The sequence below is a fragment of the Myotis yumanensis genome, unplaced genomic scaffold (assembly GCF_028538775.1).
Source record: "Myotis yumanensis isolate MYYU_CA2020_CCGP unplaced genomic scaffold, mMyoYum1.0.hap1 SCAF_16, whole genome shotgun sequence".
NCBI lineage: Eukaryota > Metazoa > Chordata > Mammalia > Chiroptera > Vespertilionidae > Myotis > Myotis yumanensis.
In genome coordinates, this window is record NW_027223767.1 from 17,310,550 (window position 1) to 17,324,674 (window position 14,125).

The window sequence follows — 14,125 nt, forward strand, 5'->3', positions numbered from 1 at the left end:
AGTCTCAGCTTTATCCAGTTATGTCCTTGAGGCTCTCATGTTCTTTAGCACACACCCCTCATATTCTTCTGAACTTCTCTTAGGGGCCTGCTGCCTGGAAGCCATTTATAAAAGACACCTTGCACCGCTCCCACAGGAGATTTATTGGGTGAAGCTGGCCCTTTCCTAATGCTCTGTTGGGCTCAGCTCCCACTGCTTCAATGCTGACCCACAGTCCCTCTGGACACAGCCCCTGATGTTCAGACAGAATGGCAAGAGATCTCTCTTCTTTGCTCTGGGAAGATTTTTGTCCTTTGGTCCTCAAAATAATATTGCCTTGCCTTTTTTCTGAATTTCTTTTCTCTGAGAGAAGTTAGATTTTATCTTCGGGTGTCCACCCTTTCCTTTATGTCTGTGGCTCCTCATTTCCCATCTCGTCTTAATTTCTTTTAAAAAGAACTCTCAAACATATCAGCACATGCTTATGAACAGGAATGGTGGTGGAGGCAGTAGGAGGGGAGAAGGTAATTTTGAAGCCCAATCTCTACTTAGGTTATATGGTTCTGACACCAATTCTGATGTGCGTGCTTTTTCCACACCACCTACCATTTCTCCAACACCAACTGGGTGTCCTACAATTCAACTCCATTCTGATACTATTTACCTGGAGATAAAATCATATCCCATAGGTTAAGGGCTCAGTCCTACAAGACTTCCCTGTCCCACAAACACACTTCAGACACAAATCACAAGGCCAGGTTGTCATCTGTGCTTCTGATTGACTAGCTATGGATGGAAGGTTCCAATAATCCTCTCCATGGGTTCAATTAATTTGCTAAAACAGCTCTCAGATCTCAGAGAAACATTTTACTTACTAGGTTACCAGTTTATTCTAAAAAGATATAACTCAGGAACAGCCAGATGGAGAATATGCATACAGCAAGGTGTCTGGGAAAGAACATGGAGCGTCCATGCCCTCTCTGGGTATGTCACTCTCTAGAAATCTCCATGTGTCAGCAATGCAGAAGCTCTCCCACCCCTGGCCTTTCGTGTTTTTATTCAGGCTTCCTTACATAGGCATGACTGATTAAACCATTGGCTATCAGTGATTAAGTCAATCCTGCTCTTCATCTCTCTCGAGAGGTTGGTTGGTTCTTCTAGCAACAAGCACCAACCTTAGGTGCTTTCCCAAGGTCACCTCATGAACATAAACTCAGGTCTATTTGAAAGGGGGTTGTAATCAATAAGACACCATTACACTCTTCTCAGGAAATCCAAAGGTTGGTTTTAGGAGCTCTGTGCCAGAAATAGGAGGAAGATATAAATAAATCACAATCTCACAGCCATGTTAATAGATAGAAAGGATCAATATTGTCAAGATCTCAGTTCTTCCCAATTTGATCTACAAATTAAGTGTAATCCCAATCAAAAGTCCAGCAAGTTATTTTTTGATAGCAATAAACAGATTTTAATGTTTAGAGAGATAGGCAAATGACTAAAAAGAGTCAACACACTATTTAATTTTCAAAAAGTTGATTGACACTATGCAACTTCAAGACTCACTATAAAGTTACAGTGATCAAACTGTATTATTGGAGAAAGAATGGACAAAAATATTAATTGAACAGAACACAGAGCCCAGAAATAGACCCACATAAATGTGGTCAACTGATCTTTAACAAAGGAGCAAAGGCAATACAATGAAACAAAGATAATATTTTCAACAAATGGTTCTGGAACAACTGACTATCCACATTTTTTAAAAAAGAAACTAGACACAGACTTTACATCCTTCACAAAAATTAACTGAAAATATATCAGAGATCTAAACGTTAAATGTAAAACTATAAAATGCCTAGAAGATAACATATGAGAAAACCTCAATGACCTTGGGTGTGGTGATAACTTTTTAGATACGTCACCAAAGGCATAGTCTAGGAAAAAATAATCGATAAGCTGGACTGCATTAAAATTAAAAACTTTTGCTCCCTGAAAGGCAATGTCAAAAGAATGAGAAGACAAGCCACAGACCGGGAGAAAATATTTGCAAAAGACACAGTTGATAAGGGGCTGTTACTCAAAATATACAAATAAAACTTAAAACTCAACAATAAAGAAAAGAAACTGATTAAAAAGAGGGCCAAAGATACTCACATAATATGTCATCAGGATAACGCAAATTAAAAAACAATGAGATGCTACTACACATCTATTAGATTGCCCAAAAACTAGAACACTGAAAACCACAAATGCTGGTGAAGATTTGAAGCAACAAGAAATCTCATTCATTCCTGGTGAGAATGCAAAATGGCACAGCCACTTTGGAAGACAGTTTGTGGTTTTGTACAAAACTAATATATTTTCGCCAATTGATCCAGCATTCATTCTCCTTGGTGTTTACTTAAAGGAGTTAAAAACTTGTACCCAAACAGAAAAGATGTTTATAACAGCTATGTTCATCACTGCCAAACATTGAAGAAATCAAAATGTCCTTCAGGTGAATGAATAAATAAATTTTTGTACATCTTGACAATAGAATGTTATTTGGCACAAAAAAAGAAAAGAAATAAGCTATTACTCATAAAAATACATGGAGGAATCTTAACTAACTGGAAGAAACCAATCTGAAAAATCTACACACTGTATGATTCCAACTATATAAACATTCTAAAAAAGCAAACTATAGAGATAATAAAACTACTAGTGGTTTTAAGGAGTTTGGAGAGGGCAGGGATGAATAGGCGGAACACTGAGGATTTTTCGAGCAGAGATACCATAATGATGGATACCTGTCATTCATTACACATTGTCCAACCCCATAGAATGTACAACATCAAGTGAACTGTAATGTAAATTATGGACTTTGGGTTATAGTGATGGGACCATATGGATTTACCACTTACAATGAATTTACCACTCTGGTTGAGGATGCTGATATTGGGAGATGCTATGCATGTGTAGAGCCCAGGGGTATATGGGAAATCTCTGTACCTTCTCCTAAGTTTGCTGTAAATCTGAAACTGCTCCAAAAAACTTTTTAACTTTTTAAAATTCTAATAGACATTTTTAGAAAAATAGAAATAGAAAGAAGAATCCTAAAATTCATATGGAACCACAAAAGACCCTGAGTGGCTTAACAATCTGGAGCAAGAAAACAAAGCTGGAGGCATTACACATCCTGATTTCAGATTATATTGCAAAGCTACAGTAATCAAAATAATATAGTACTGGCATAAAAACAGATATGGAGACCAGTGGAACAGAACAGAGACCCCAGAAATAAATCTATAAATATATAATCAACTACTCTTCAACAAAGGCACCAAGCATACAAAGAGGAGAAAGGATCACCTTTTCAATTTTTGATGTTAGGGCAAATTGGATATCTACACACACAGACACAAAATGAAATTTTGCCCATATCTTACACTATATTAGAAATTAACTCAAAATTGATGAGAATTTAAATATAAGACTTCAAACCATAAACTTGTAAGAAAACACAGGGTAAAAGCTCCTTGGCATGATTTCTTGGGTATGACACCAAAAGCACAAGGAAAAAAAAGTGGAATTACATAAAAATAAAAAGCTTTTGCACAACAAAAGAAACCATTGACAAAATGAAGAGGCAACCTATGGAATGGGAGAAAATATTTGCAGACCTTATATAAAAGTTAACATCCAAACTATAAAAGGAATTCCTGCAACTCAACAGCACAAAAAAGGGAACCCAATAAAAATGAGATTTAGCCGAAACCGGTTTGGCTCAGTGGATAGAGCGTCAGCCTGCGAACTGAGGGGTCCCGGGTTCGATTCCGGTCAAGGGCATGTACCTTGGTTGTGGGCACATTCCTGGTGGGAGATGTGCAGGAGGCAGCTGATCGATGTCTCTCTCATCGATGTTTCTAACTCTCTATCCCTCTCCCTTCCTCTCTGTAAAAAAATCAATAAAATATATTTTTTTTAAAAAATGAGATTTAGCAATCTCACTTCTGAGTATGCATCCAAAGGAACTGAAACCACAACTGTGAAGTGATACCTGCACTACTAGGCGCTTTGCGGCACTAGTCACAGTATTAAAAACATAGGAACAACCTAGGTGTCCATCCACAGGCAAATGAAGAAAATAGGATGTATACACATCATGGAATATTACTGACCCTTAAAAAAGAAGGGAATTCTGCCATTTGAAACAGCATGGATGGGCCTGAAGAAGGTTATGCCAGGTGAAATAAGCCAAACATGGAAGGACAAATACGGCAAAATCTCACTTATATGTGGGATCTAGAAGAGTAAAACTCATCAAAGCAGAGACCAGAACAGTGGTTACCAGGTTACCAGAGAGTGGAGGCAGCAGAACCAGGGACCTCTGAGACCAGTACAGAGCTGAGTCTGGACATTTCTGGCTGATGCTCTCTCTGTCCTCCCTTTCTTTTCTTCTCTCCTCGATTTACTCTCCCTCACATACAAACATATAATCTAACTCCTTGTTATTTAAGGGCAACATAACAAGCCCTCCAATCATCTTAACACTCTGTAGTTTTCAAAGTGCAGCCAGGTACCCCGTTGCACACCCTTATCAAACCTGCAAGAAAGGCCTTGATCTCTCCCTCACCTCAGACAAAAGTCCATTCTAGGTTGTCAGCAAATCTACATGTGACAGGTTAAGCAATATATCCTTTAGAAGAAAATATAGAAGAATATTGGCAAAAATTCTTAAACAAAATGCAAAAAGCCATAATTCTAAAATGAAAATTGGTAAACCTGTATGCCTACAGCTATTGGCTCTTGCTTCTGGAATCTTATTTCCTTACGCATCTGTTTCTCTTCGGATATTGCATTTGAAAATATGATTAAAAGAAATAAGTTGAGGTCTAAATTGTTATGTCCTCTTTCACTTAGTATTTGGAGTCACTAGCCATCTGGGGATCCTCTTAATCCAAGCTTCATGCTTGAGATTTCCCAGACCTCCATGACTCAGAGCTAGGCTGCACAATAGGAGGTCTTCACTGTTTCTGGCTTACTCAAACCTCTGCAGCGGTTCTCAACCTGTGGGTCTCGACCCCTTTGGCGGTCGAACGACCCTTTCACAGGGGTCGCCTAAGACCATCCTGCATATCAGATATTTACATTACGACTCATAATAGTAGCAACATTACAGTTATGAACGAAAATAATTTTATGGTTGGGTCACAACATGAGGAGCTGTATTTAAAGGGCCAGAAGGTTGAGAACCACTGCTCTAGGGCATCTTTTAGGATTGCTACTGAAGTGGAGTTGGTTTATGCCTTGTAAACAGATTCATTCTCAAGAACTTTGCAATGTTAATATTGGAGCAATTACCCAGGTTCATTTCAACCAGCTCTCTTGGGATTCCTTCCCCACCCCCATGCGGCCTCTCCAAAACTGCTCATTAGGCCTGATGTGGTCCCAGGACACCTTCTTTCTTTATGAGCTTGGGAGCCAACCGGCAGCTCCTCATCCTCATCAGGGCGTAAACAGCCTTCGCTTCTGTCTCCATTTTGCAAGGACTGGTTATCCAGGCACCAATTGTCCTGCTTCCTACCTTTAGTCAGAAGGACAAGTCCCCAAGTCCTATTCAGAAGGTGATGTCTAGGGTTCTTTATATCCTGACTGAAATTTCATCCTTTAGGAGTGAGAGTGGAGGCAGCAGAACCAGGGACCTCTGAGACCAGCACAGAGCAGAGGGTAAGATCTGGACATTTCTGGCTAATGCTCTCTCTCTCCCCTTCCCTTCCCTTCCCTTCCTCTCTCATTTACTCTCTCTCACATACAAAGATACTCACATACTTTGAAAAATCTTTGTATAAACTAACTCATTATTTAAAGGCAACATAACAAGCCCTCCAATCATTTTAACACTGTAGTTTTTAAAGTGCAGCCACACACCGCATTGCACGCCCTTATCAAACCTTCAAGAAAGGCTTCATGGGTGAGAGGAGGGTGCCCAGAGAGATTGCTCGCCCTCCTCAAGGTCACACAGCTAGGGAGCAACAGACAAGGTACAAAAAGGCCAGTTTTCTGATGCTGAGTGTGGAACTCTTTTCCATTCCGCCCTCCCACATGCTTGCCCTCTCCTGCCTGCCACACGTACAGGAGTTTGTGTCCGTCTCTATGACCAGCTCACACAAATGTTCAGGCCCCACTGCCTTTTACAGACTCAGAGCAGTGGTTCCCAAAGTGTACCATTGGTGTCAGAGTGCTTGCTGGAAATGACTTGGTTTTCAGAACATAACCAGTATTTCAGGAAAGAGGGGGAAATACCCAGAGGATTCTGATGTGCATGGAGAGTGGGAGATGCCTGGTTTAAGGACCAGAAAGCAGAGGTACTCATTCCTGTGGGCGTCCTCTGGTTTTTCCCAGCCCTCTTACCTGTCTCCCACCTTCTCTCCTGTCAGGCAGATGTTCCACAGGGCCCTGCATCCAGGCAACAGGCTGTGGAAAGAAGTCATTGCTGGCTGGGTGTGCTCAGGGACGGGGCCACTCAGGAAATCACTGGGAGTTATTTTCCATCCTCAGGCCAATTGGGGAGGGGGGGCGGGGAGGGTGGTCTGGAGTAGGATAAGGCCATCAATTCCCCTTTATCAGTCAACTGTTTTTTTTTCAACCTAAATATTTTAATTTTTTTTTCATTTTTAAATACATTTTTTATTGTTGATAGCATTACAGATATCTCCTATCCCTTCCTTTCTCTTCCTCCTCCAAGCCCTCCCCACCTCCCAGGTCTTCACCATCTTATTGCCCGTGTCCATAGGCTAAGCATATAAATACGTAAGTTCTTTGGTTTGTCTCTTCTCATCCCTCCAACTCCACATGGAGGTATGTCTTCTCTTTTTCTAAGAGGCAAACAGCCCTCCTTTTGCTAGATTCAGGTTTGCGGGTGTTCCATGTTCTGTCAGTGCTTGGCTAACACAAAGCAGACACCTCACTCAGAGCTCCTGGCCTAAGCCTTCTTGCTGCCACCAAACTGCTCAGTGACATTGGGCAGATCCCTTCAGTTGAGATCCTCAGTTAAGTACTGAGAGAAACAGGTAACCTCATTCATGGTGTGGAACCGTAGGAGAATAATATGGGTAACAAATAATAGATCTAGAAGCTGTATCCACAAAGAAAGTCTCTTGAGTCTGTGTTGAGAGTTACTCCCACTTTTCACTCAAATATCACAGGACCACCATGTGGTTACTGTCTGATTTGGAATCTCCAGATCAGCCCACCATAACATAATGTCTTCGGTGATGGGGACTTTGCTTTCTCTACACCACCACCCCCTTCACTGGCACAGCACTTCTGTCTTTAGGAAAATAGTGTGGCTTCTCTCTCTCTCTCTCTCTCTCTCTCTCTCTCTCTCTCATTTTCCAGCTCCTGACCTGGCCAATCCACATCTCATTGTGTGGGAAGTCTATAATGATAAGTTCTCTCACTCTTCTCTCTCCCCTGTAGACAGCACCAGGGGGCCAACCACAAGCAGTCTCCACGGGGCCATTCTGGCTCATTCCCTGCAGACACAGGAGGGCTGAGGCTGCTTTTCTCTGAGTGGAAGGCAAGCCAGGCCCAGGATGAAGAGAAGACTGAGCCCCTTGGTCCCTCTTTGTCCTCAAAACAGGGTTTCCTACTTGAGGGGTTTGGGAGATAGAAACTTGGAGAAATGGTAAATAATAGGACTCCTTTACTTTTCCCATCACAGCTCCTCCCACTTACACGGGACTTCAAGGTTGGAGAAGGGCTTCCACACCCAGCATGTCAGCTCCTCTCTAGGCCCACAGGAGGTGGCAGCAGCACCCTGTGTCATGTGTGCCAGAGCCTTTAGGGTGTGGATCTTAGAAGCAGAAAAGGGGCTCGCATCCCAGCTTCATGAGTTCCTGGGTGAGCAGCAATGGGAAGCTCATTAACCTCCTAGTTCTCAATCGCTTTATGAAACGGAAAAATTAGGAACAAATAGTGCTGCTGTGTGGAATAAATATTACATCTTAATTTATATAAGAGCTCTTAATACGTTGTCTAACCAACTATTCAATACAGGGTAGTTGTTCGATCAAAAAAATGGTTGTGTGTGTTAAGCTGGGACATGGACCTGAAGTTTTGACGCAAAATTTCCTTCCACTATCTGACCAGCACTGAACACCTGGGAATTCCACTCTGCTCATTGGCATAATGAATCCACTCATTCGCTGAAGTCTAGGCTGGCATCTCAACGAAAACCTAAGGCTTCACAATACTTTACTCTCCTAGATTCTCACAGTTCCCACAGCCACACTAGGAAATCTTGCGCTACTTCAAATTAATCGTGTTCCCAATTGAATTTCAGAACAGGCTCCACACCTCCATGGCATACTGGCTGATTCTCTAAACTGCATTTTTATTGTACTATCGCTTATTCATGTAGGTTCTTGGGCTTGTAACTCTTCCCCATCCCTTCATCTTATATGCATGGAATGCATGGCATTCTATACAGTTCACTTCCTCCCTCATTTCTTGATCCCCATGCTGTGCCTGGCTCTGTGCCAGGTCCTGGGATACAAGAATGAAAATGATATTGTGCCTGCTCTCAAGGCTCTCACACTCTTTAAGTGTGTGTGTGTTGGGGGGGGGGGGGGGTGTTACCTGATTTTTAAGCAAAATGTGGAGGGGATCAATCACTAAAATACATAAAGACCAAAATAAGACAAAGGCTGAAGTGGTATCTCAGGGCAAGAGTTGATGTCACCAGGAGGAAATGCTTGAGTCAGATAAGGGGTCTTACCAGACCGATAATGGGAAAGCAGAGAGGAGAAAGTGCATGTGGTGACAGGAACAGCCTGTCAGTAGAACAGAGGTGAAGCATTTTGTGACCTTGTGGAAAGTGCTGGAGTAAAGGGTATAAGACCAGGGAGCAGGAGATCCACTGGGGATGGGGCATCCTGAGGCCTTGACCTCCTGGCCACAAACCTGGGCTGCTCTGGAGGAGATGGAGCTCAGCTGCTGTAGGGAAGAGAGGTGGTCAGATCTGTAACCTAGAAAGCACACCTTGTGCAGCAAGGAGCGTGCTCAGCCAGGGCCGCGTACTTTGCGTGAATTTGCTCCTTTCCTGCTCACGGTGACATGGACTAGATCCTACCAGTATCACAGAAGCATAATTGGTATTTTTTCTACTTTACTAGGTAAAATTGTTTTGTTTTTAAATATATTTTTATTGATTTGAGAGAGGAAAGGAAAGGGAGAGAGAGATAGAAACATCAATGATGAGAGAGAATCACTGACTGCCTGCTGCATGCCCCCTTACCCCCTACCTCTGGGGATCAAGCCCCACAACCTGGGCATATGTCCTTGACTGGAATCGAACCCAGGACCTTCCAGTCTGCAGGCTGACGTTTTATCCACTGAGCCAAACCCGCTAGGGCAGGAATTGTTTTTAATATAACAATGATTATGAACACACATATGAGTGAAATACATACTGACTTAGACTGGCTTCATTGTGTGCCCTTTATCGTAGGGAATGTGCACTTTCCTTGTATCTCTAATGGAAGGAGTTTACGTTGCTTGTGTGTGTGTGTGTGTGTGTGTGTGTGTGTGTGTGTGTGTTAACAAGACCCTGATAAACATCTTATACATACACACATCTATGTTTCTGTCTTATTATAGTTCAAGATAAATCCCAAAACTGCGTTTGCTTTCTCTCTGTGATGTGCTTTAAAGGGCTTGACAAGACTGGCTGTTCTGTCCTTCAAGTCTCAACTGAAAAGACACCAAAATATATCCAGTGGTTATCTATCTATGAATTTAAGATCAGCTGTATTTCCTTTTTTAAATTAAAAGTTTTTATGACATATGCCTTGTTTTCAAAAGAAAGAGGAACAAGTTATTTCATCATTTTTTATTTCAGCTTTATTGAGGTATAATTGGCATATAAAATTATAAGATATTTAAGCTGTCATCACAATAAGTCATTTTAATCTCTAGTACATTTGAAATCTGTTTGGTAAGATACAAAAATTAAACTGTTTCCCAAAATAATTAGACAGTTTGTCCAAAAGCCATTCAGCACATAATGCAACCTTTACCTGTTATCATAACAATCCACTAACTGCCACATGTAGTTGGCTTTGTTGCTGATGTTTCTGTCCAGTTCTATGAAACTGTTCGCTCCAGCACCAGGGCCACACTGTTGTAGAGTCCTCAACATTTGGCAGAGGAAGTGTCTCCTTGTTAGTCTTTCTCATTTTTACTTTACTTTCATGCTTACTTTTCGATGAAATTTAGATTATCTTTTGTTTCTTAACAAGCCTCTGAGAACATCAACTTCGCATAGGTTAATAGTTGGACATGCACCTTTGCAATGTTTCATCCTTCTATTTGGAATCTTGGAATGTCTATCCACTTATTCAAATTTCACTTTATGCTTCTCTGGTGCCTTTGAAGATCCTGCCTGATTCTTGTTAACATTGTAATGCGTAAATTTGTTTGGTCATGGTGTGGGTGGGATTGCTTCACATTGTATTTTGACCTTATTATTCCTGATTATTGTTTACATGTAATAAGAACAGCCAATATTTATTAACTGCTCACTGCGTGCAACCCTTTGTGTTAACCCTTTAGTAATTATTTTAGTCACACTTGACCCATTTTTTTTCAAGTGAATAAATGCAGTCTTAAAGAGCTCAGGTATCTTGTCTAAGATATCACAACTAGTCAATGGCAGCACTCACACTTGAATTCTAGAGTTCCAATTGCATGCTCTTTTGTTTCTTTAACTACTTATTTATTTAGTTTTTAGTTTTTTAATTACAGTTCATATTCAATATTATTCTGTATTAGTTTTAATGTGCAGATAGTGGCTAGAAAATTATGTACTTTACAGAGTGGTCCCCCCAATGTTTCAAGTACCTATCTGGCCCCATACATAGGGAGGTTGGTTGTGGGAGCGCCTTGACCACCAGGGGGCAGCTCCTGCATTGAGCGTCTGCCCCCTGGTGGTTAGTGCGCATCATAGCGACTGGTCGACTGGTTGTTTGGTCCTAACGGTCGCTTAGGCATATATATTTGACTATATTCCCTATGCTGTAATTATATTTCTGTAAGTGCTTATTTGTACTTCTTTTTTAAAGATTTTTTGATTGACTTTCAGAGACAGGAAGGGAGAGTGTAAGAGAGAAACATTGATTGGCTGCCTCCTACACACCCTTTCCCAGGGATCAAGCCTGGAATGTGCCCTGATCAGCAATTGAACTGGCCACCTTTCAGTGCATGGGAGGATTCCCAGCCTGAGCCACACCTGCCAGGGCTAATTTGTACTTCATAATCCCTTCACCTTTTCTTGATCATCACACTATATAACTTACTGTGAGCACCAATCTATTCATTGTGGGAATGGCCACGTTACTGGAATCCCTTTTCATTTCACACAAGAGGCCCAGTGCACGAAATTCATGCACAGGTAGGGTTCCGAGGCCTGGCTGGCAATCAGGGCCAATCGGGGCCTTCCAGCTGCTGGCTGGGGCCTCCCTTCCCTGGCTGCCACTGTCAGGGCCAATCAGGGCCTTCCTTCATTCCCCGCCACCCCCTGGTGGTCAGTGCACATCATAATGAGCGATCAGTCTCCCAGTCTAACTCCCACGGGTACAATTTGAATATTAGGCTTTTATATGCTATATATAGATGGCATTTCAGTTGATTCTCTTACGTTTACCAGATATATCATTCTACTAGCAAATAAGAATTTTTCTTTTCCCATCCAATATTTTTAATTTTCCCTTTTGTCCAATTGCATAATATCCATTGCCCATAATATTCATTTAAAAATCTATATACTACCATACTTTAACATACAAATCTTTAAGCACTTCAAGAGTATTGTAAGATGATAGGATTTTAAACAAGATAAGGCATTGTTTCTATACTGAGTATGCTGGAATGATTAAGTTGCAGAAAGCTTTCTCTGTTATTATTTTTCTGCTTATGTTTTAAAAATTTAGTCTAAGACATTGTTAATGTTAAAAACATAGATGATTTTGCTGATCTGAATGTCCTTAATCAATTGAGTACACTTAGTAAATGCTTGTTGGTGCTAATGTTGCAGACAATCGGGGAAATGCATGGAGGCAACCAGAGTGGGGTCTCAGATTTCATACTCCTGGGGATGTCAGAACGCCCTGAAGACCAGCAGGTCCTGTTTTGGATGTTCCTGTCCATGTACCTCGTCACTGTGGTAGGAAATGGGCTCATCATCCTAGCCATTGGTTCTGATGCGCACCTGCACACTCCCATGTACTTATTCTTGGCCAACCTCTCCTTCACCGACCTCTTCTTTGTCACTAACACAGTCCCCAAGATCCTGGTGAACCTTCAGTCCCAGAACAAAGCCATTTCCTACACAGGATGTCTGACACAACTCCACTTCCTGGTCTCCTTGGTGACCCTGGATAACTTCATCCTGGCGACAATGGCATATGACCGCTACATGGCCATCTGCCATCCCCTTCACTATGTCACAGCCATGAGCCCTAGGCTCTGTATTTTGCTCCTCTCTTCCTGTTGGGTGACCGCTTTTCTTTATGGTTTCTTCCTCACCCTCCTCATGAGCAGGGTGACCTTCTGTGGATCTCGAAAGATCCACTACATCTTCTGTGAGATGTATGTCCTGCTGAGGCTCGCATGTTCCAACACCCAAATCATTCACACAGGGCAGATGGTCTTGGGCTGCTTCTTCTTCTTCACCTCCTTAGGGATCATAATTATGTCTTATGTCTGGATTGTCAGAGCCATCCTCCGAATACCATCAGCCTCTAGCAAGTACAAAGCTTTCTCCACATGTGCCTCCCATCTAGCTGTGGTCACCCTCTTCTATGGGACACTTTGTATGGTATATCTAAAGCCCCTGAACACCTACTCTATAAAGGACTCAGTGGCCACAGTGATATATGCTGTGGTAACCCCCATGTTGAACCCTTTCATCTACAGCCTGAGGAACAAGGACATGCATGCTGCTCTACGAAGACTCCTCCTAGTCAAAGCCTACCGGATGTTGACATAAGGATAATTTTGAATAAGACATTATAGTGAAGACTTGGAATATCTTCTACCATGTGCAAGGCATTATCCTATGTGGGTTACAGGAGTGATTAGGAAATAATTTCAGCTCAGAATGATCTCATATATCTGTGATGAAAAAAAAAAAGACACGTATGTGTAACCCACAGTACCCCAGACCTCACCAGCATTGGCAATAAGTAAAGTCTCACCAACATTAATATTAGAAGTTTGCAGGATCAAATCCTTCAATTTCCCTGACCAGAGGACCACAATCTCATCTGCATATAACTGGATATGTCCAGTTATAGCCTAGGGAGATCACTTGTGTCCTCTAACACCCATTCACTCATGCTCCTGAGCTCTGACTGGCCTTCTCTAAGGCGCCTTACTGCTTGTAAGCCATTTGAAGGAGGCACCTTGCACTACCCTCATTGTAAGTGTTCTGGACGAGGCTGCCCAGCTCCTGACACTCTATTGGGCAAAGCTCCCAGTACTTCGATCTGACCCAGAGTCTCTCTGGACAAAGACCTTCCAATTCAGGCAAAGTGCAGAAAAGTTCTCTCCTTTGTTCTGGGTTGATTTTTGTCTCTTGGGCCTTAAACAATACTGACTGTGCCTTTCTCCTTCTTATAGTTTCCTGTCGAAGACCCTATCCCTGGGCAGCCCATCCTAGTTTCTATTACTGTGGCTCCTCACTCCACTGCCCTTGCAAGCACTCCATTCTTCACTCAAAACAAAACTCTTAAGAATATTAACACACATTCCTGAACAGGAGTGGTGGTGAGTGTAAAGACAGAAAAAAAAGGCCTTTCTTTTTTTTTGCTGTGGCTTTCCACAATTTATGAGAAGCACCTGGTAATTAAACCCTATGATTATTAGCTCCTCTGATTCAAATTGCCCCTCTGTTCAGACTGCAAGTCAAGGTAAGCTATTCTCAAGGCTACATTCCTGCATACCCCTCCTTCCTGCTGTTTTTACAACTCAGGGATAATTCCCACCAAGGAGTCTCTAGTTAGGAGAAAGTTCCCTTCCTTCTTCTCCTTCAAACAAACCTCTTTGAACTCTTCATAACTTTTACTCTAGGCATCTTCCTAGGACATTTGCCAAGACTGTCTCC

At 41.9% G+C, this 14,125-nt stretch overlaps 1 protein-coding gene across 1 annotated transcript; it reads left to right on the forward strand.

Moving 5' to 3' along the window:
- The first annotated feature begins 12,046 nt into the window (after positions 1-12,046).
- LOC138994375 (olfactory receptor 1D2-like) lies at positions 12,047-13,009 on the forward strand. Its single transcript, XM_070394251.1, has one exon. The coding sequence runs from the start codon at positions 12,047-12,049 to the stop codon at positions 13,007-13,009; it is 963 nt and encodes a 320-aa protein (XP_070250352.1).
- The last annotated feature ends 1,116 nt before the right edge of the window (positions 13,010-14,125 follow it).

Excerpts from the sequence above, each read along its gene's own strand:
- LOC138994375 (XM_070394251.1), top strand. The coding sequence starts at position 12,047 with ATGTTGCAGACAATCGGGGAAATGCATGGAGGCAACCAGAGTGGGGTC.